This window comes from Pelodiscus sinensis, chromosome 17, assembly GCF_052426305.1.
Source record: "Pelodiscus sinensis isolate ZL-2025 chromosome 17, ASM5242630v1, whole genome shotgun sequence".
Lineage (NCBI taxonomy): Eukaryota > Metazoa > Chordata > Testudines > Trionychidae > Pelodiscus > Pelodiscus sinensis.
The window spans coordinates 3,500,882-3,524,881 of record NC_143068.1 but is presented as its reverse complement, the minus strand read 5'-3'; the positions used below and the strand labels follow the sequence as shown (position 1 = coordinate 3,524,881).

The following is a 24,000-nucleotide window of genomic DNA, read 5'->3' as shown; positions in this document are numbered from 1 at the left end:
AGTTGAATATTAGGAAAAACTTCTAACTCTCAAGGTGGCTAAGCACTGGAACAAATGGCCTAGAGATGGTTAATTGACTTAAATGGGCCTGTGTGTTGTGTAGCTTAATCTTTGTATTCATGCCAGTCAGGATGAAAAACTATCTGCATATACATACAACCACATTTAAGTTGCGGCCCTTGGCATGTGCCGTGAGGATCATCGTGGCCCCCAGTGCTTCCAAAGTTGAGTAGCCCTGATCTATACCAGTGGTCACAAACCAGTAGATTGGGATCTACCAGTAATCTTGGAGCCCCTAATGGGTGATCCTGACTCGTTTGGCCAGTAAATATAGTAATGTGTTGAGGAAAGTCAACATGGTTTCTGTAAGGGGAAATCATGCCTTACTAATATGCTAGAGTTCTTTGAGGGAGTCAAACAAACATGTGGACGAGGGGAATCCAGTGGATACAGTGTACTTAAATTTACAGAACGCCTTTGACAAGGTCCCTCACCAAAGGCTCTGAAGTAAAGTAAGTTGTCATAAGATGAGAGGGAAGGTCCTTTCGTGGATTGATAACTGGTTAAAAGAAAGGAAACAAAGGGTAGGAATAAATAGTCAGTTTTCAGAGTGGAGAGAGGTAACTAACGGGGTCTCCCAATGGTATGTCCTGAGACCAATCCTATTCAATTTATTTATACATGATGTAGAGAAAGAGGTAAACAGTGAGGTGGCAAACTCTACAGGTGATACAAAACTGCTCAAGATAGTTAAGACTAAAGCAGACTTGTAAAGAGCAATCAAAACTGAGTGATTGGGCAACAAAACGGCAAATGAAATGTAATGCTGATAAATGTAAAGTAATGCACATTGGAAAAAATAATCTCAACTATATATAGTATATGATGGGGAGTAATTTGGCTACATCTACTCAAGAGATAGAGCTTGGAGCCAACTGTGGATAGTTAGCTGAAAACATCCACTCAACATGCAGCGGCAGTCAAAAAAACTAATAGAATGTTAGGAATCATTAAAAAAGGGATAGAGAATAAGAGAGAATAGGCAGCAGGTTTAAAACAAACAAAAGGAAATTTTTCTTCACTCAGCACAGTCAACCTATGGAACTCCTTACCTGAGGATGTGGTGACTGATAGGAGTTTAACAGGATCCAAAAAAGAGCTAGATAGATTCATGGAGGGCAGGGCAGGTCCGGTCCCTCAATGGCTATTAGCCAGGATGGGTAGGAATGGTGTCCCTACCCTGTTTGTCTGGAAATGGATGACAGGAGAGGGATCACATGATGATTACCTGTTGTGTTCCCTCCCTCTGGGGCATCTATATTGACCCCTGTCAGCAGACAGGATACTGGGCTAGGGGTGTTAAATATCGGTTAACTGAATAGTCAAGTAACCTCATGAATCATCATCGGCAAGTCAACTATTCTATAGTTCCCGAGGGCAGGGCCAGCAGCTACTTTATCAGATACAGCAGTGCTGGGTTTCAAGCTGTCTGCCTGCCTCACTCCTAATACACTTTAAATGCAGAGCCGCAGCAGGAGTAATTTCTGGACCCAATGTAAGCCAGAACTGAGCTGGGATGCTGGCCTGCCTGCTAAAAAATTTACTGGAAAGGATGGGGGAAGGGAGGGAAATGGATGTAATCTATAGCATTAACCTTTAAGCTTTTGCTTATCTGTTAATCAGCTATACTATTACATCCGTATATTAGGCTAAATAGACCTTTGGTCTGACCCAGTATGGCCATTCGCATTAACCTGCTTATACTTTGGGCCATCACCACAATATCTGAAGGCAGTGAGTTCCACAAGCTAGCTGCATGTTGTGTAAAAAAGTATATCCTCTCATTTTATTAAACCTGGTGCCTATTACATTTTATTGAGTGACCCCCATATTTTTATATTGTGGAAAAGGTAAATAACTTAGCACTTACTACTGAATTTAATTTTTGTTGCCCATTCAATCAGTTTTGAGAGTCCCACATAACTCCTCAAAGTTTGCTTTGGAGTTAACTACCTTGAATCACTTTGTATCATCTACAAATTTTGACACTTGACTGCTTATCCTTTTCCATCATTACTGAATATTTTGAATGGCACTGGTTCCCAAGGAAAAAATAAGCAATTATTTGATCAACAACATCAGACAGAATTTTGACCATGTTAATCTTCGCTGCAATTTCACTGTGAAGCATCCTCAGAAACAAATGGAAATTCAGTATGGCATGTATACCTAACTCTGCATAGATGCATTAAGTGGCTTGACAATTTGACACTGTCATATTAGTCAGAAGCTGTATCAGCTCATTAAATCTGTGGCAATGGTGTGTTCAAGTTACTCATGTGTTGCTAGATGTTATTTGCAGACTCCAAGGTAGCACCTGTCTCTCTCTGCTGTTCCCTTCTATGCTGAAGGAATGGAGACAACTATTCAAGTTAATTATGTGCATTGTGTCAAATCGATACACTAAAATTAAAACCATGATTTTAAAAGCTGTTGGATGTGAGCCAGGGAGCAGCTCCCAGTCTTCTACTAGAGAGTGGACCTCAATAGCACAAGCCTGTAGGAACAAAAATCAGAGATGCTAAGGCATAAAATTAGTTATCCCAACAAGGAACATAAGGCAGTAAAAAGAGATTCTTTAAATACATTAAGAGCAAGAGCAAATAAAAGTAAGTGTAGGTACTCCGTAGGGAAGGAGCGCTAATGGCTTATGTTATCAAGATAGCGGAGATATTTAATGCTGATTTTCCTCCAGTCTTAATTAAAAAGATTGTGACCAGATACTCTACGCAAACAACATCACTGGTAAGGAATGCAAGCCACAATAGGTAAGAGAGGATTAAAGAATATGTAGCGACTAATTCAAGTTGAAAAAGCATAATGAAATTTGTCTCAGGGTAATAAAGGAAATACCAGAAGCAAACCTGGAACTATCAGGAATTCCCTTTGACAATGCATGGAGATCCCAAAACACTAGGGAAGAGCAAACTCTGCACCTATCTTTAAAAACAAAGGGGAGCTAACTGATACCTGAAAAGATATGGGAAGAAACAATTTCTTTGCATCTAAAAATAGGGTTAAAAAGGAATAGCAAGGTGTGGATGTGTCAAGAACAAATCATGCCAAACCAACCTAATTTCCTTTTTTGACAGGGTTACAGGCTAGTGTGGGGGTTTCTCAAACCTCCTTTGCACCATGACCCCCTTTGACAACAAAAATTTTATAATGAGCTCAACGAAGCCCTATTACCCCCAGTTGGAGGGACAAAGCCAAAGTCCAAGCCCCACTACCCCAGGCAGGGATGGAGGTGTGTGTCAAGGGGCAAAACAAACACAACAGCTTAAGCTTCGGCCGGAGCAGTAAGGTTAGGGACAGAGGTGTAAAGTAACTAAGTAGAAATACTTCATTACATTTCTCATCTACATTTTTTTGGTATCTGTACTTTACTCAAGTAATTTATTTTTCTGATACTTCAACTTCTACTCAAGTAGGTTTTGTTAGAAAATATTGTACTTTTTACTCCCCTACCGTTTCTAGAAGCGCTTAGTTACTCACTACTTTCAGCACCCCACTGACAGTTGTGCAAGCCAGCATTCTGATTTGCTAAAGCATAGCCACATGCGCAAAGCATCCAATCGTCATGCAATGATGGTGGGGTTTTTCTAAATAACCTAACAAGCAGCACAATGACTCTGCCAAAAAAGAAGCCTTTTAGTAGTCACATCAACACCTTTTCATTCAAAAACAGTATCTATGCAGTGGTGAGGTGCCCTAAGCCTCGCAGGCTGGATCCAGCATTGAGAGAAAAGAAGCATGGAGCCCCTCACCCACCCCACTGGCAGGGGGACTGCAGTGCTGGAAATTGCTCGTGAGAGGGCTTTCCTGCTTCTCCCATTGACCAGATACCGGCCAATGGGAACAGCGGGGAGCAAGAAGCTAATCTACCAGCCCTGGTCCTCTCCTGAACCCTCCGACCCATCTGGACACCCCCGCCAAGCCCGCTCCTGCACATCCTTCTCAGCCAGAACCTCCCCTTGCACACTGAACCCCTCATTTTGACCTCAGCATCTGGGGGGGGGGGGGCTCACAAAATCTACTAACTTCAGAAGAGTTTATCTGGCCTGTAGGAAGCCATGAAACTTGGTTCTCCTTGCCTAATCAGCCCTCCCTCCCCCCATACGTTTTACTTCCGGATACTTGAGTATAATTAAGATGAGATACTTTTGTACTTTTACTCAAGTACTTTTCCAGAAGGATACTTTGACTTTCACTTCATTACATTTTTTTCAAAGTAGCAGTACTTTTACTCAAGTAGCTTTTTGGGGTACTTTTTCCACCACTGGTTAGGGATTTAGTCCCACGTCCCAGCAAGACTAAGCCAGCCCTGCTGACCCCCTTAAAATATGGTCACAACCCACTTTGTAGTCCTGACACATTTTGAAAATTACTGAGCTAGTGTATGAGGGGGCAACTTAATTTTAGTGAAGTTTGACAATTCCACATGACACTCTCAAAAGTGAAATATAGAAGGTGGTCTAAACAAAATAAATATAAGGCAGGTGCGCAACTGGTTGATATTGAACTCAAAAAACACTCAGTGAATTCACTGCCATATTGGAAGATGGCGTATCTAGTATGATTCCCCAGGGGCCAATGCTGTGTCCAATACAATTCAGTATTTATAATTACTTGGATAATAGAATCGACAGTATGCTTGTAAAATGTGCTAATAACCATTAATGGATCTATCGTCCATGAATGAATTAAATTCTTTTTTTGAACTCTGTTGTAGCCTTGGCCTTAAATAATATCACCAGGCAAGAAGTTCCACAGGTTGACTATACATTGTGTGTAGTAGTACTTCCTTTTGTTTTAAACCTGCTGACCATTCATTTCATTTTGGTAATCCCTAGTTCTATCATTATGGAAAGGAATAAATAATTATTCTCCACAACATGTGGAGAGTCATGATTTTTTAGACCTCTCTCTCTTTCCCTTCTTCATCATCTCTTTTCCAAGCTGAACAGTCACAAGCTTCTCAATATGGAAGTAATACCCCCAATCACTTTTGTTGTCTTTTCTGAACCTTTTCCAATTTTTTATTTTGGGATGGGGAACAAAATCTGCATATAGCATTCAAGATGTGGGAATATCATGGATTCATATAAAGGCAATATATTCTGTCTTATCTATCCCCTTCTTAATGATTTCCAGCATGTTTTTTTTTACTTGTTTTTTGTTGTTCTTCTCTGGGCCTTTCTTCACATCTTTTCTGAAATGCGGTGCCCAGAACGGGACACAATACTCCAGTTGAGGCCTAATCAGCACGGAGTAGAGAAGAACAATGACTTCTTGTATCTTCCTCGCAACTCCTGTTAATGCATCCCAGAATCGTGTGTGCTTTTTTTTTTTTTTTTTTTTTTGGCAACAGTGTCAAACTCTTGACTCATATTTAGCTTGTAGTCCACCATGACCCCTAGATTCCTTACTGCAGTTCTCCTTCCTAGACCATCACTTCCCATTATGTATGCATGAAACTGATTGTTCCCTCCTAAGTGGGATACTTTGCATTTGTCCTTATTAAACTTCATTCTATTTACCTCAGGCCATTTCTCTAGTTTGTCCAGATCATTTTGAATTATGACCCTATCCTCCAAAGCATTTGCAACCCCTCTCAGCTTGGTATCATCTGCAAACTTATTAAGCGTACTCTATGCCATCATCTAAATTGTTGATGAAGTTATTTAACAGAACCAGCTCCATGGCAGACCCCTGCAGAACCCCACTTGTTATACCCTTCCAGCATGACTGTGAACCACTAGTAACTACTCTCTGAGAATGGTTATCCCGCCAGTTATGCACCCACCTTATAGTAGCCCCATCTAAATTGTATTTCCCTAGGTTTATTGATTAAAAAAAAAGTCATGCGAGACCCAATCAAATGCTTAGCTAAAGACTAGGTATACCATGTCCACCACTTTCACCCCATCCACAAGGCTTGTTATCCTATCAAAGAAAGCTATCAGATTGGTTTGACATCATTTGTTCTTCACAAATCCACACTGTTACCTATCACCATATTTTCTTCCAAATGTTTGTAGAGGAAATCCTTAATTTCTTGCTCCATTATCTTCCCTGGCACAGAAGTTTAAGTGACTGGTCTGTAGTTTCCTGGGTTGTTCTTATTTCCCTTTTTATAGATGGGCACTATATTTGCCCTTTTCCAGGCTTCTGGAATCACTCTCTCAACTTCCATGACTTTTCAAAGATGACAGCCAAAGGCTCATACCTCCTCTCTCAGCTCCTTGAGTATGTTAGGATGCCTTTCTGCAGGTCCTGGTGACTTTAAGACATCTGACAAATTTTTAATTTGTTCTTTTCCTATTTTTACTTCTAAACCTACCCCATTTCCACTAGCATTCACTATGCTAGGCATGCATCACACTCTTCTTGGTGAAAACTGAAACAAAAGTCATTAAGCACCTCTGCCATTTCCAAGTTTCCTGTTACTGTTTTTCCTTCTTCACTGAACAATGGGCCCACCCTGTCCTTGGTTTTCTTCTTGCTTCTAATATATGTATAGAGTGTCGTCTTGTTATCCTTTATGTCTCTAGCAAGATACAGATGGTTTTGTGCCTTGGCCTTTCTAATCTTGCCCCTGCATGCCAGTGGTTGTTTATATGCTTCCTTTGTAAATTGACCTAATTTCCATTTTTTTATACGACTCCTTTTTGATTTTTACATGGTCTAAGATCTGATTAAGCCAAAGTGGTCTCCTGCCATACTTTCTATCTTTCCTACACAGTGAAACAGTTTGCCTTTGGGCCCTTAATCTCCCTTTAAAAACTCTCTTCAATTCTTTTTCCTCTTAGGTAAGGTCCCATGGGAAGCAACACTATCAGCTCTCTGAGCTTACTAAAATCTGACTACCTGAAATCTACTGGTCCTATTTTGCTACTCTCCCTTCTATCATTCCTTAGAATCATGAACTCTATGATGTCATGATTACTTTCATCAAAGCTGCCTTCCACTTGGAAATTTTCAACCAGTTCCTCCCTGTGTGTTAAAACAGACTCTAGAACAGCTTCACTTGTGGTAACTCTCAAACTTCTGAACTAAAACAGTCTCCAGTGCAATCTAAGAACTCGTTGGATAATCTGTGCCCTGCTGTGTTAGTTTTCCAACGTATGTCTAGATCGTTTAAGTACCAACACTCCCAAAACCCATGCTTTCGATGATGTCGTTAGTTGTTGGAAAAAAGCCTCATCCACCTCTTCTGCCTTGTCCATAGTTAACCCCTCAGATGACACCACTTTTTTTAAAAACCTTTTAACCTATCCAGAGACTCTCAACAAAACTTGTGTCCATCTGCACCTCAGTCCATGTGTGTTCATGTTTAATATATAAGGCAACACCTCCTCCTCTCATCTGCCTATCCTTCCTGAGCAAGCTGAACGGTGGGGCAGTGGGGGATGTCTGCTCTGCAGGATCCAGGGCTTGAGGAGAGTGCAAGCTGGGTTGACCCCCACTGCCACCTGCAGGGGGCGAGCAAGCATCAGGCTTGCCTCATGCACCAGCTCCTGCTCCCTACCCCTGATGCTTCAGCATGTAAGCGATAGGGTAAAATCAATGCACCCAGGCTCACTGTTTAATCATGTACTCATCTACACACTCACATCTCTAGTTCCTCAGCAATGGCCTTAGTGTCTTCTTGGCATGTTAAATATTGGTTAATTGACTAGCGGATTGACCTCATGAATTCTTATTGGTTACTTGACTATTCTATAGTCCCAAGGGGTGGGTCTGCCCCACGAAAGCTCATCACCTAATAAACCATCTTGTTAGTCTTTAAAGTGCTACATGACTGCTTTTTTGTAGTCTATAGCAGTGTTTCTCAACCAGTGGTACAAGTGCCCTCACGGGTAGTCAAGAGAATTCTGGGGTGTATGCCAACAACTGAAATTTGGAGAAAACTGAATTTTTGTTTTAAGTTTTACAGCGCTTTATTATTTTTGTACTTTTTACACCCAAAAATTTCATCACCCGCCCAGCTACGATTCAATTGTTTAAACAATGTGTTGCAATGGTAGAAAAATTTGAGAAAAAACTGTAGATACTAAACGTTTTTTTTTTTGTTTGTTTGTTTTTTAAGGGGGGGGTACTTATGTGCTTTTTTTTAAAAGGGGTACCTTATTTAAAAAAGGTTGAGAAACACTGGTCTGTAGCATTAACCTATAAACTATCACACCCCTACTGTCATATCAGCAATCTTCCAGCATCTTGATAAGCCAAGTGGCTCCCCTAATTTAGCAGGCTTCCTGCTTCTAATGTACTTTTTTTTTAAGCTATTTGTTTTTGAGCTTTTGGCTAGCTGTTGTGCAATTTATTTTGTGGCCACCCTAATAATATTTTTACACTTTATTTACCAGAGTTTATGCTCCCTGCTATTTTCCTCACTGATTTAACATCCACTTTTTAAAGCATGTCTTTTTGCGTCTGCTTCTTTTATTTACCTTGTTAGTTAGCCCAAGTGGCACACATTTAATTCTCTATTTTGTTTTTTTATTTGGGATATACATTTAACTTGCGCCTCAATAATGGCATCTGCAGCAATTTCACTCTTGGCACCATACCTTGTGTTTTCTTTTTAACTTGCTCATTTCTGCATTGTTCCCCTTTCTGCAATTACACTGGACTGCTGTGGAGTTTTCCAAGTGATCCAGCTATATTCACCTCTTGGACCAGATTCTATGCTTCCCTTAAGATTAAATCAAGAATTGTCTCTTCTCGTGAGTTCCAGGACTAGCTGCCCCAAGAAGCAGTCATTTAAGACATTGAGAAATGTTCTCTGTATCCCATCCTGAGATATGTACCCAATCATTATGGGGACATCAGAAATACTCCCTGAGCATTTCATTATCACCACTGTGGTTTGGTTGTCGACATATCCATATTATTAGAGCATGGAATTACTATTCAGAGAGATTCCTGTGCATGATAGGAGTCTTTGAACATTGTTAAATCATTTGATTCTAGGCTTGCTCTCATACAGTATCACTTCGCCATCAGCACGACCAGTTCTATCCTTCCAAATTTCTGTGATGCCTATTGTTATCTATGTGAGAACATTTACTAGACTTCTCCCACCCCAGTCCTTTTCCCCTGAACCTTCATCCTCAGTACCCACACAGCACAGGATTCAGAAAAACAAGAAAGATTGTTTTTCCGAGCATTTATACCATGAACACTGCTTTTTACTATAAGTCCACTCCCCACCTAAATTCCTTTTCCTCCTTTCACTTCAAGAAACTACTCCTCATCCTCACCCTCCCCCCCCAAAAAATATTAGTATCACAGTAATTGTAAAGTGGGAAGTATTTTAACCAAAATGTGCATGTCATGCAAGTAACTGAATTTTAAATGTTTTTCTGTTCCAGGATAGTGACTAGGTGGAAGTTTATAAAACAGAACACACAGATAAGTCTTTCCTGAAGGAGATAAATACAATTAATTCTCTCTAGATTTGTACAAGTTTGTTAGTAGTTTTGGATTAGCAAGAGATTTATTCAAACAGCTTTTTACACACAATACTAATTCAAGGAATAAAGCACTGAAAGGTGACCACATTTCTCAGTTTAAACTTGAGGCCATTGCATTTCAGTGTCCTTCAAACTCTCATCATTAGTGCACAAAACAGAATTACATTTCAAAAGTTAACAATTCAAAAATATGTGCAAGTGATAGTAAAATCTTGTGGGTACAATGTCATTATCTATAATCCATCAAAATTGTTCTAGTTTAGGAATTGTCATTTGCATTTTTTAATAAGAACACTATTCATTGAAAATTTACACTAGAGATGTTAAATATCAGTTAATTGAATAGTCAAGTAACCTCATGAATTCTTATCCGTTAGTCAACTATTGTATAGCCCCTGGAGGCAGGGCCCACAGCAGTGCATGGTGCCTGGCAGGAGCTGGTCCATGAGGGGAGAGTTTAAAAGCCAGCTCTCCTCGTGGATTGGCTGCCTGCCACCCCCCACTGCTGCCTCTGATTAAGAGACAGCAGAACAGGGTGACAGCAGCCAGTCTAGGGGAGGTCTGAGCTCCCCAATCAGTTGAGAGTCAGAACTGAGCCGGGTGCTGCCCAGCTTGTTAAAAAAAAATGTACTGAGGAGAAGGGGGTGCATGTACTATATAGCATTAACCTATAAGCTTCTGCTTATCAGTTAACTGACTACACTATTACATCCCTAAATTATATCACAGATACCAATTGTGTAACCAAGAGATACATCATATGTCTGAAGTCATGTGTTTGAAATGCCATAAACAGCAAAAGGAAGGCGGAAGGATTTCCATTTTCTTGGACAGTATGTATGGACTACATACATTAAAAGTTAAAAATGAAGAATGCTTGACAGTGTTCCCTAGAAGTGAAAATATACAAATAAACACTTACTTCTTGCTGCGCTCTTCATGGCCATTGGCACTGCTCAATTTGTTCTCATCCTAAGCAGGGTTGATAGAAGAACATCGTGAGGACGAAGTGGTAACATTTCAAGTGGTCAAAGGGGAATGGGAATGGGAATAAGAAAATACAAAACAAAAAATTTAATACTAAATTACGTGTTTACAGTTTAATATGGAAAGCTATAAAAATTTAAGTTGGCATGTTTAACCACGTTGCTGTTTACATTTAAGTCATACAATTATAAAACACAAGAATTACAGTTTTAAATATATATTAAATTGTAGATACTTCCTTACATGATTTAGATAGTAAATTATCCTGTAGATTTCAGCACTCAAGTGGTTAAATGTTATGTCTATAAAATGTAAGAGGAAGTTTCAGGTTTAAGCATTTTTCATGTGCTATGATCTCTGATCAGTACCAAGGCTATATCTCTGCCTAAGCCCCAAGTGGCCATGCTAGCAGCCAGCCACTATCGATTTCTTGTGACCGATGCCATTCCTGAGATCTTCGCTCATTTTCGTTGGAGGGTTGTAAGAGCTTGATGCCACCTCTGTCACACATCTCGCCCTGAAGCAAACAGGGATTCACACTGCTTTAGTAATGTCGGCTCCCAAGAAAGTCATCAAAAATCCACCAGTCCAGCCTAAACATTCCCTATTTCCATACCTGTTTACATGGAAAATATCCATGTTAAACTAGGACATAAGACTCTTAGTATTACAAATTATGACTATCACAAGATTTTACATATCTGCTAAGTATCACATAATACTAAATAAACAGCGTTTAAAGCTTACAAATACTCATCCAAAACTGATACCACATGGTTTTACTAAACACTCCTAAATAAACTAACAGTAGCTTTTATACTATTCTATAGTTTAACTACTCCAGTTACATCATGAGTAGTACAACTGCTAAATTATTTCAAGTTTATACACATTTCTTGTGAAGTAAGTGCTAATGCATGCATAATGTTAACTCTTTCACCACCAGTTGGTGAAAAAACAAAAACCAAAACAAAAAAGACAGTATACATTTGCTGCCTGGTAAGACAAGAGACTGAGTACATCACTATGCTAGTCGTTCAGAAGTTTAACAGAACTGTGTCAGAATTGCTAATTCTTAATTGAACAACTAAAACACAAGAGTACAACGGCTACTTTTAGAATGACACCGCAGACTGTGATACTGTCTTTTACTTGCAAAGAATGTATCTATTCAGGGATCCAAGAATTTTGGAAAGTTCTTTCACTCAGCAATTCGTTTCCTTCTGCCCTGTTAAAAGATTAACCATCACCAGTCTTTTATGTTAAAAATAATAGTCATATGCCTCTTGCTCTGAGCAGACTATTTAAAGATTTACGTGCCATGGACTGGTGAAAAGGTTATTCTTGGAACCCTGCTATTTTCCCAAACACTGCATTCACCTTGTTGCTATACCAAACTGGAGCTGGCAATTTTAGGCGAGTAATTTTTTTTTTTTTTTTTTTTTTTTTTTTACCTAGGGGACCACGGTACAGCGATACGTCACTCAATTACTACCTTATGATTGACAGTTCACACTGGAATCAAAGGTGAATTCATGGGAGTAGAGGTGAGATATCGTTAGGCAAGTCTACAAAGAGAGATAGATGGGCATTTATTCATCACGCTGAAGTGAAACTACTGCACAAAATAATTACATTAACAGTTTATATTTATTTGCAAGTTACATGTAATGCATCTCCAATAAGATAATCATGAGGGCTCCAGGGAAGTTAGTTTACAGTTCAGCAGTAGTTTCATGAATAAAGCTAAATTAAGGTAAGTACAAGACCTCACTGGCACATTTTTCTCACCTTCTTGTAAGGCGCCTCAAGCATTGCTTCAATATCAATATCGTCAGCCATTTTTCAGGACACCTGAAAGGAAAATAAAATCTATCAAGACAGAAAAAGAGCCAACCTGTAATAGCTCACAAGCTACTTGCACTTTTGGTGACAAGGCCAACGTTGTGAAGACACCACAATGATTTTTAATAATGCACACTAATAGGCTTGACCAGCTGCTTAACTGACCACCGTCAAATACAGTTAAATATTCCAATCAAGATCGTCAGAGGCCTTTTTGACTGTATCACATTTTGTTATCTGTTAGCAAGCCTATATAAACGACTTTGATCAATCACTTTATTAAATGCTTATGTCACATATTGGGGAAAAAAGATTTAACAGAAAGCAGAGTAACTTGACTGGCTGGACAAACATTGTGTGTATGTGAATACAGATCTTTATTTAAATACAAGGCCATCAACTACATATTTAATGTGTACAAAGCACATTAAGCAAGCCAAAAGATAGTTTCACTTCCCTAAAGAAAATACAGGCTAACCTGACTAGTCAAATGCAGAAATTAACCAAAAGGGGAGAACGGTTCACAATAACCAAACAATAAAAAAAGATGAAGCTATTAAGCTGCCTACCCAGGGTAAGTGCATTTTAAAAATTATTTTATAATTGCAATATGCCTGTTTTCTGTTTCATTTCATTGTTCTTTTGTAATTATTCAGTTTTGTTCACATTTAAATATGAAGCTAACTGCTAAAATTATTTCATTTTTAATTACCTCACTTTTTCAGTCGATGAATTAAAAATAACTAACCTATTTTTGTAATTAGACATATGTATCTAAATGCTAAGCCAACTGCAGCACGTAATGTCTTACTACTGTTCTATTTAGTGTTTTGACCAATTTTTTTAGACCAGCCAAATAACCAACTCTACATACCAAGAAGGACCTTGTTAAAATAATACTGAGAATCATACGGAGAAGATTCAGGAAGGAGTTTGCAGTGGGAATGTAACCTGCACATTGACAGTACAGAATATGACAGAAACCCCAGCTAAATCATGGCTGAGTGGAAAATGAAGTTTCAAGTAAAGAACTCCCTTGCTTCTTTATAACAAAGAATGCCAGAAAGATTCTCTCTGCAACCAAATATGCTTATTATTAGAAACTGAGGTCTTACACCCAACTTAAGCAGATTTCAGACACCACAGTTATCAAAAGCAACAGACTAAGCAACAGAGAAGGATACAAACAACCTCATCTGGATATTTGCAAATGTCCAAGTTACACAGATTCCAAGACCAGAAGTTGTTATAACGTATCACTTCCTGAACAGCAAAGGCTAGATAATCTGTCCATGAGTTTCCTACATCAAGACCAGTAATTGGCAGCTGAAGTAGAGCTTCCCTTTGAAAGGCATCCAATCTTGATTTCAAGTGATGAAGAATCCACTTCATCCTTTGGGAAGGTCTTCAATGACAATTACCCTCACTGTTAAGAAACGTGTGCCTTATTTACAGTTTGAATTGGTCTATTTTTCAGCTTCCAGCCACTGGGTCTTGTTATGCTTTTCTTAGGTTAAGAAGCCCTTTGCATCTAATACCCATGTAAGTGCTTTTAGACTGACCACGCGGTGTCTTGAAATTTGCTCTTCTACAAGCTAAAATCGATTGAATTACATTTGTTAGTGAAAGGCAAATGTTTCAGCCGCTCTTAAGCATCTTGAATTCCCTGAAGCCTCCTCAGATTTTCCAGCATCTTTTTTGAAGTGAAGATATCACAACTGGACACCGTATACAAATTACAGTCTCATCTTATACAGAAGTAGTTACCTCCCCATTCCAATTCTATCTTCTCCTGTTCATATATCGACAAGATTGTATTAAACACTCATGTTGAGTTGGTTATCCACCATGACTCCTTTCACATAAATATCTTCCAGGAGACAGTCCCCCATCCTACAAATATGAACTATATATGTTTTCCTAAATGAATATGGCATTTTGATTATATCCAACTTCCTAAAAGATTCAAATCCCTCTTCGTATGTCCTATCCTTATCACCACTCCGCAAACTTGAGTTTTATCTGCAAAGTTCATCAGCAATGATTTTGTATTTTCAGCCAGAAAACTGATGGAAATTATTCGATTGGGACCCCACTAGATGATTCCCATTGAAATGTAAACAAGGATGATCCAAGTGGATCCAGTGTATTTAGATTTTCTGACAGTTGGCTGACTAGTTTAATTTGTTAAAAATCAGAAAGCAAAGGGTAGGAATAAATGGTCACCTTTCAAACTAGAGAGGTAAAAATAGCAGTGTCTCCAGGGAACGGGACCAGTGCTATTCAACATTCATAAATGTGGGGAAAGGGGCAAGCTGGCAAAATTTGCAGACAATACTAAATTAACCACTAAACTGGATGGTTAAGTCCAAAGCAGACTTCAAAAATATCTCACCAAAATGGATGACTGGGCAATAAAAAATGAGAGATGATATTCAGGAGTGATAAATGCAAAGAAATGCACAATGGAAAACATCCCAGCTATACATACAAAATGATGGGGTCTAAATTAGCTGTTACCACTCAAGAAAGTGATCTTGGAGGAATTGCGGACAGTTCTCTGAAAACATCCGCTCAATATGCAGTCTAAAAAGCGGCAGTCTAAAAAGGTAACAGAATGTTAGGAACCATTAAGGCTAGATAAGACAGAAAATATATATTGCCTATATACAAATTCATGGTACCCCCAAATCTTGACTGCTGAGCATGCAGATCTGGTTGCCTCACCTCGAAAAAATATATACTGGAATTAGAAATGTTCAGAAAAAGGCAACAAAAATGAGTAGGGGTATGGAACAGCTTCCATGAGGAGAGATGGATAAAAAAACCTAGGTCTGGACAGGCCCATCAGTGGCCAGGTGAGACTGGACAATACAAGATGGCTCATTTGAGGATTGCTCTATTCATTCCTAATGAAGCACCGGGCATTGGCCAGTGTTGGAAGACTAAACAGACCATTCAGACCTGAAGAGCTGTCTCAGTTCAAAAACTTACCTCTGGCCAAAAATGAGGGGTTGGGCCCATAAAAAAATATCACCTAACCCATCTCATATGTTTGATAACCTGGGACCAACATAGCTACAGCAACACAGCATACAATACCAACTTAAATATTACAGAAAATATAAACAGCTACCTTTAACCAAATTTATGATCTCATAAAAAGCGTTTGCCAATACCTATTTTCCACAAAGCCATGTTGAATGGCATCTATTAATTTAATACTGGGATAAGAGTATTAAAGACTCAACCTTCCCATTCTCTTTGACTAAATGTTACAGAAACTCACGACCCTACATGAAGACGTTGGTTATGCCCATACACGTGTTTTGTTAGTCTATAAGGTGCTACTAGACTATTCGGGGTTTTGTTTTAAAGTTTTTCCAGTTACAGACTAACTGGAAGACGAACAGACACACTAAGGTATCATCTCTGATATTTATTTGTAGAAAAAGCAGAAAAAAATCTAAAACCTTTTCAGGGCACAGCATCACGACGCTGCAATGATTGCAAACCCCATTGATGCAGTTAGTATAATCTTTAAGTGCAGCCCTGAGACGCCTTACAGCCACACAGCAAGACACAGTAACGGGAGCTTCCGTGGGCCGAACCCACGTCTCCCCTGGCGCTCACGTGAAGACGCGGGCCTGGCCCGTGCAGGCTCGTGACACGATCTCGGGTGTCTCAGTAACGTGCTTTAAGGCGCCATAGGACTACGGGCTGTTTTCAACAGCGCTGCCCGCCGAGACTCGCCCGGCCCGGCCACCCCGCTGCGCCGAGCTGCCGGAGAACCGCTCGCGCCGCGGGGAGCCCGGGCACAGCGAGGCGGGCGCGGGGCGCTGCTCGGGGAGGGCCGACCCCGCCTCACGCTGCAGAGGGCCCGCGCCGCCGGCCTCGCCCCCCCCCCCCCCCCGGGGCCTGCTCCCGCGTCCAGGCCGCTCTGCCGCCGGGAGGCGAGCCCGCGGCGCGGCTCCGGCGGGCCGAGGCCCAGCGACGTGTCCAGGCGGGCCCGGCGCCGCGCCCCACGCGGAGGAGCGGCCCTAGCGGGTCCGCGGCCGGGGGCGAGCCGCTGCGGTTACCTGCTGCTGCGGGCTGCGCCTCTCGGGTGCCCGGCTCTGGCGGCGGCGCGAAGGCGGGGCGCGGATGCGGACGAGCGCGCGGCTCAGGCCCAGCTCTGGCGATGGCGGCTCCCTGAAATGGCGCCCGCCGCGTCTAGCTGCTTGGGGCTCCGCACACTCCCACACGGGGCCGCCCAGAGCCAGCGGCACGGGCTCTCGCGAGACTGAGACAAAACAAACAAGGCGGAGCGCGTCTTCGCCATGCGACTCTCGCGAGACGCCACACCCGGAAGTAGACTTGATTATTCGCGAGAAGACGGAACAGACCCCGCCAAAGCGCGCTCCTGTCCCGTTGGCTCAAAGTCTCGCGGGATTCCGGGCAACAGCCACCGCAGTGGGAAGGTCAAAGGTTAAATTTGGGACATTTCAATTAAAGTGAATTTTCTCCTCGCCCTTGTGACCGCTGAGCCGGGGGCCTGCCCCCCCCCCCTGCGTGTCCCAGCCGCGCTGCGAGGGGTGGGCCTGGCTGGGCCCCTCGCCGCCCTCCGGCCTCCCGGCTTGTGCCTTTCCCTGCCCCCGCGGCCTCGCCAGGGGCTCGCCCTGTTCGCCTCCTTGTCATCTCAGACCCGGCCAGCGCCCCGTCAACGAGCTACAGCGGGGTACCCCCCCCCCCCAGGCGCTGGGACACACCCGTGGTCTCCTAGACAACCACCTAACCTCAGGGTGAGTCTTACCAAGGACCACAGGACACACCTCGCTAATACCAACCCTGGCACCTTCGCTTGTAACAAACCCAGCTGTGTCCACATGTTCACTCTGCTCATACCATTATTGGACCTAACCAAGTGAGTAATAAGATCAAGAACACATATTCCTGCGCATCCAGAAATATAATCTATGCTATCATGTGCCAAAAGTGTCCGTCTGCTTTGTACATTGGACAAACATCTCAGACACTTCGCCAAAGAATCAATCCACAAAAAACAGACATCAGACCGTTTTACAAAGAAAAAACAGTTTCTTGCCATTTCAACCAGCCTGGGTATTGTCTCAAGAGACCTTACTACCTTCATCCTGCACACAAGACTTCAAAGAGAAGCCTCTGAACTGTCATTCATGCTTAAATTTGACACTTTACGAATGGGCCTTAACAAATATGCTAATTATCTCACCCATTACAAAGATAGTTTCCCCAATTATCACCTCTAATATCATTACCTCAAAGACATTAACCCCCCCCCATCCCCTCTCTGTTCTAAAATCTGATTTGTCTATTTTATATGTGTTCACTTTTTGTTTAATTGTATCCCTTTTGTATATATGGACATGGTCATGCCAATTTTCTTCCACAATTTGATCTGAGGAAGTGCATCTGGCCCACGAAAGCTCATCACCTAATAAACCATCTTGTTAATCTTTAAATTGATGCGTATTCCTTTCTTTTGGTTCAAACCCCTGAGAGGTTCTTGTAGAATGGAATGAGATGGTGCCTAACTCTCGTGGGAGAAACAAGACTGGCCTGCCTAGAAATCATCAGGCAAACAGTATTTTCATATGTGTTCTGTTCATATGTGTTCATTTTTTTAATTGTATCCTTTGGTATATATGGTTGTGACAATTTTCTTCCACTATTTGATCTGAGGAAGTGGGTTTGGCCCACGAAAGCTCATCACCTAATAAACCATCTTGTTAGTCTTTAAAGTGATACATAGTCCTGTTTTTTGTTCCACTTACACCAGACTAACACGGCTACAGTTCTATCAGTATTTACTTTAAGTTCACTGAAATCCCAGAGGATTGGAAAGCTGAATGGGCCAATTGGCAGAGGGCCCCAGTGACTGCCTGTGAAAGCTAACCACACATAGTTTCTGCCTCTTTTCTGAATTTAATGGCAGAATGAAAGTAAGGTCTTTTGGACTTGAAAGCCTACATCCAATCAGCTTACCATGCATATTCTGCAAATGCATGTTTGAATACTCACTGCTCTGTGTGTTGCTTAGTGCAAGTGCTTTTTTCTGTTTGCAGAATATTGAAGGTTTTTTGGTTACAAAAGTATGTACTCTGAATGCAAACCAAAGTATTGGAAAATACATGCATTTGGGAATACTTCTTGGCAGCTTTTTTCTATTTTCTTTCTGTAGATTTTTGGCTAATACTGCTAGTTCATGCTCTGAAAATTAATTGGCTACTTTAAAACAGAATTTCTTTGTTCCTTGTCCATTCACAGTTAGCTGTCATTTTGAAAGCGGCAATGGTCCTGGAGAAAGCAAAATGAAGGCAAAGCATGCATTAATTTACAACATACCTCAGTCCCTGTCAGATTCCTCAGTTGTCATTCACTCTCCAAGCTCAGATGAGCCTCTCAAACAGCCTGACATTTTCCATGTCCCTCAACTTTGTCTGTAGGTCCCAGGTACCTTCCTCCAGAGTTCACAAGTCTGAGAAGTGTCACTGGCCAGTTGGTGAGGGGATCCCTGCTCTGTTTGACATTACACTGCTCATGAAAGCAGCTCTTAGAGGAACCACCAGATTTTTTGTTGCCCTTCTCTTTTGTCTTCTGCTAAATTTGCCGCAATTCCTTCTCTTTGCCTGTGTTTGGCCCTGATCCGGGCTGTATCCAAACTTCCGGATCTCCTTAGCAATATCCGTGTACCCAGTTTTTTTTTCTGCAGGAATTCCACAGTTGTACCTGCACTGATCACCTTCCTTCCCCCCACCTCAAAGCCAAGGAAATCCAGGGTCTCTCAGCTGGAACTGTGCTTGTACAGATATGCTTCTTGAGGAGATAGGTGTTTTCAGGATATGCTGGGGACTTTAAGTAAGAGGTGGACTTCCAGCTGTGAGACTTCTGAGCTGCAGAGTTCAAAAATTTAACCAGAGGTCTCAGCTGCAATGACAGTTGCATCCTTACTGGCCTTACAATTTATGAAAAGTGTTTCTTGTGCACTACACATTTTCTTTCTAGATACTTAATCTGCCATTACTCAGAGTGGTTCCTGCATCAAGCCCATGGCTTGTGCTCGAAGTTGAGCATCTCATTTAGAAAGGCATCCAATCTGGATTTAAAGATTGCAGGGGACAAAGAATCCACTGCATCCTTAGTAAGTTATTCCAGTGGGCAATTACCTTCACTTTTAAAAGTACACTGTATTTCTAGACTGCATTTGTCTGTCAGCACATTAGCAATCACATCATATTCTGGAATTATACTGCTTCTTTTCCAATGCAAAACATGAATTATTGAAGATGTCTGCCTTTCCTGCATCATTAATAATTTCACCATCTCCATGTACTTTTTTGTTTATTTTAATTTAGTCATTTACTTTGATTTTACCATCTCAATCTACTAATGGGCCTATGCCATTGCTAGGAATATTTTCGTTTCTAATATACTTTAAAAACTCCTTTGGATTGTATTTAGAATCATAGAATACTAGACCTGGAAGGGACCTCAGGAGGTCATCAGGTATAGTCCTCTGCCCTCACAGCAGGACCAAGCACTGTCTAGATCAGGGGTGGGCAAAAGGGCCTCCACAGGCCAGATCCAGCCCACCAAGCGGGTGGATCTGGCCTGCGGAGGTCTTGCTGCTCCCCCGCTCCTAGGCCAACTAGGAGCCTCCTCCCGCCCGGCCAGGAGGACATGGAGATTTGAAGCGCCTCATGCTGCTCGCAGGGTGAGGAGAAGGCTTTTCACGCTCCGCCACCCCGAGGCCAATCAGGGCTTTCAAAGTGCCATGTGCTCCCCTGCCCTGGGAGTGGGGGAGCATGCCAAGCCTTTTCCAGGGCATGGGTGCCTAATGGGAAAGGGGGGCAAAGGGGCTCCCCCACCCTCAGACTAATCATGGTCTGGGGGTGGGGCAGCCCTGCCCCTTCTTGTTCAGGCCCTGCCCCTTCCAGGGTGTCCCAGGACTACTTCAAAATTTTTGAAGTGGCCCCTGGGCAAAAATTATTGCCCACCCTTGAACTAGATCCGTGGTCACCAACGGGTCGCTCACGAGCTACTGGTCGATCTCAAGGCCTCGACCAGTTGCTCGCGAGGCGTCCTGTCAGCTCCGCCCCCATTTCCCTCCCACCCCCCAGAAGCCCCACTACTTACCTCGAGAGAAGACGGAGATAGTGTCGGCTTCTGGCGCTCAAGGGTTTGGCCCCGGGGCTTCCCAGCGCGGGGAAGGGGTTGGCGCCGGGACAAGGGCCCGCGGGGCTTCCCTGCGCGGGTGGAGGGGTCGGTCCCCTGGGCAAGGCGCGCGCGCAGGGCTTCCCGGGGGGGGGGGAATGCTGGGAGGAGGGAGATGCAGGGGACTCTCTGCCTCCACTTGCATTCCACTCTCCTGTCCTCACTCCCCTGTCCTCAACTACAGAATGCTGTCCCCATTCCTGTCCCCACTCCTTGAACTCTGTCCCCAGCTACAGAACTGTCCCCACTCCCCTGTCCCCAAATACAGAATGCTGTCCCCACTCCCTGAATTCTGTCCCCATTCGCGTCCCCACTCCCCGAATTCTGTCCCCATTCGCATCCCCACTCCCCGAATTCTGTCCCTATTCCCGTCCCCACTCCCCGAATTCTGTCCCCACTCCTGTCCCCACTGGCACTCTGTCCCCTGCTGCAGAATCCTGTCCTCTGCCCTCCCAGCACTCTGTTCCCTCTCCCCTGCCCCCAGCCACAGTATTCTGTCCCCACAAAATGTATAATTATAAATGCTTCATTTTAGATTTAAATAGCATGAATAAAAAACAGACCATTTATTTCATAACTATAAACGCGTGATTTTAATTTTATATATCGCATAATTTAAAAATAAACTGTTTATCAGAGTGTGTAAGTAAGGGCTGGGGATAGCAAGTGACGGACAGGAGGAGAATAGAGAGGGCGGGGCTTCAATGAAGAGGTGGGGCTTCAAGGAAGGCGAGGGGCTTCAAGGAAGGGGCAGGGCAGTAGATCTTCACCTGTTCTGAGATTTAAAAAGTGATCTTGGGTGTAAAAAGGTTGGAGACCACTGATCTAGATCATCCCTGACAGATGCCTATATAACCTGCTCTTAAATATCTCCAGTGATGGAGATTCCACAGTCTCCCTTGGCAGTTTATTCCAGTGTTTGACCACCCTGACCGTTAGGAAGTTTTTCCTGATGTCCAACCTAAACGTCCCTTGCTGCAATTTAATCCCATTGCTTCTTGTCCTATCATCAGAAGTTAAGGAGAAACATTTTTCTCTCTCCTCCCTGTAACACACTTTTAGGTACAGGCAGTCCCCGACTTACGCGGATCTTACTTACGTCGGATCCTCAGATACGAACGGGGCTGCCCCAGAGTACACGGACTGCGGGACCTGGAGGTCCTGCCGCCCGTGTACTCTGGGGCTTTCTCTGCGTCTCCCTGGTCTGCAGACCAGGAAGACGCAGAGCAAAGCTGCGGAGGGGCTCGGGTAGCCCAGGGGCGCCTGGGCTGCCCGAGTCCCCCCCTCGCCTCCCCCGCGGCTTTGCAAAGCCGTGGGGAAGCCGGCAGCGGAGCAGTCCAGGCGTGCCTGGGCTGCCTCGCTGCCCGAGCCCCCCCGCAGCTTTGCAAAGCCGCGGGGAAGCCGGCAACGGAGCAGTCCAGGCGTGCCTGGGCTGCCTCACTGCCCGAGCCCCTCCGCGGCTTTGCAAAGCTACGGGGGGGGCTCGGGCAGCGAGGCAGCCCAGGCGCGCCTGGACTGCTCCGCTGCCGGCTTCCCCGAGGCTTTGCAAAGCCGCAGGGGAAGCCGGCAGCGGGACAGCCCAGACGTCCCGCGGCTGTCCCGCTGCCGGCATCCTCGTCTCCCTGGTCTGCTGGTCTCCAGACCAGGGAGACTGGGAGCAAAGCCGCGGAGGACCCAGGCGGCGGTACCGCGGTGCGTTTCGGTCCGCCGCCCGTGTCTTCCTGGTCTGCTGGGGTGAGGGGGGGCGCAGCTAGTACGCCCCCCCCCCAGCAGACTAGGCTTTTCTCCGGACGCCTGTGGCAGAGCAGCTGGGGTGCTGCCGGTTGGTCCCGCAGTGCCGCTCTGGGCGCTACTGGTCCAATCCAGCAGCACCCCAGCTGCTCTGGTCCTGATTCAGCCGCTGCTGGTCAGTTTCAGCAGCGGCTGAATCAGGACGCCTGGGGCAGAGCAGATGGGGTGCTGCTGGGTTGGTCCAGTAGTGCCGAGGAGCGGCGCTACTGGAGCAACCTAGCAGCACCCCAGCTGCTCTGCCCCAGGCGTCCTGATTTAGCCGCTGCTGAAACTGACCTGCGCTGACTACAGGAAGCCCGAGGCAGAGTTGCTCTGCCCCGGGCTTCCTGGAATCAGCTGCTGATCAGTTTCAGCAGCAGCTGACTTGGGGACGCCTGGGGTTCTTAAGTTGATTCTGTATGTAAGTCAGAACTGGCGGTCAGTTTCAGCAGCGGCTGAATCTGGACGCCAGTTCCGACTTACATACAGATTCAACTTAAGAACAAACCTACAGTCCCTATCTTGTACGTAACCCGGGGACTGCCTGTACTTGAAAACTGCTATCCTGTCTCCCCTCAGTTTTCTCTTTTCTAAACTGAACAAGTCCAATTCTTTCAATCTTCCCTCAGGATTCATGTTCTCTAGACCTTTAATCATTTTTGTTGCTCTTCTCTGGACTTTCTCCAGTTTCTCCACATCTTTCCTGAAATATGGTGCCCAGAATGGGACACAATACTCCAATTGAGGCCTAATCAGCTCACAGTAGAATTAGGGTTGCTAGGTGTCCAGTATTGGACTGGACAGCCTGGTATTTGCGGCATGTGTCTGGTAAAAAAAAAAAAACAGAAAATATCGCACACGTGAAATGTCCTGTATTTTCTGTTTTTCTCGGCCGGAAGTCCATTTGGGACATTCATCCTCCTGCGTGTGGCGGAGGGAAGTGTGGGAGTGTGTGCGAATTTAAAGGGGCTGTGACTCTCTCTTTGCATGTGTGTGTGTGTGTGTGTGTTTTGTTTGTTTGTTTGTTTGTTTGTTTGTTTGTTGTTTTGCTCAGTGAATTATTTTCCCACTGTGTTTGGTATTTTTTGTGAAACTATCTGGCAACCCTAAGTAGAGTGGAATAATGACTTCTCATGCTTTTCTCACAACATTCCTGTTAATGTTAGCTTCTGATCCATAGATTTTTCCCTGATATCTTTAGTTTCCCTTATCATGGAAAACAAAGTTACCGCATGGAACAGAGACCAGCAGTTCCTGGACCTCCTGGGAAACAAGGGCCTAATCATTGGCTAGGCTGCAGTTCCATGCTGTGAACTACCAAGCACTGATGGATAAATACAATGTCTCCAACTATATGAAACAAAAAACAGGACTATATAGCACTTAAAAAACTAAAAAGACGGTTTATTAGTTGATGAGCTTTCGTGGGCCAGATGCACTTCCTCAGATCAAATTGTGGAAGAAAATTGGCATGACCACATATACCAAAGGGATACAATACAAAAAAGTGAACACACATGAAAAGAACAAATACATTTTCAGAACAGAGGGGGAATGAGGGGGGGGAGGTAAATGTCTGTGAGCTAATGATATTAGAGGTGATAATTGGGGAAGCTATTTTTGTAAC

General features: G+C 43.5%; 1 protein-coding gene across 2 annotated transcripts in view; it reads right to left on the bottom strand.

Annotated features, from left to right (window-relative positions):
• The window catches only part of RBM39 (RNA binding motif protein 39), a 48,886-nt gene extending 32,256 nt beyond the window's left edge, over positions 1-16,630 (bottom strand). The window contains exons 1-3 of one of the 2 annotated variants that reach the window (XM_075901469.2): positions 16,451-16,630; positions 12,318-12,380; positions 10,462-10,511 (exon numbers count right to left, since the gene is read on the bottom strand). In XM_075901469.2, the coding sequence (XP_075757584.1) occupies positions 10,462-10,511; positions 12,318-12,368 (101 nt within the window). In that variant the 5' untranslated portion in view covers positions 12,369-12,380; positions 16,451-16,630. The remainder of the gene's footprint in view (positions 1-10,461; positions 10,512-12,317; positions 12,381-16,450) is intronic. The other variant, XM_075901468.2, reaches the window with a different exon arrangement.
• Positions 16,631-24,000: the final 7,370 nt, after the last annotated feature.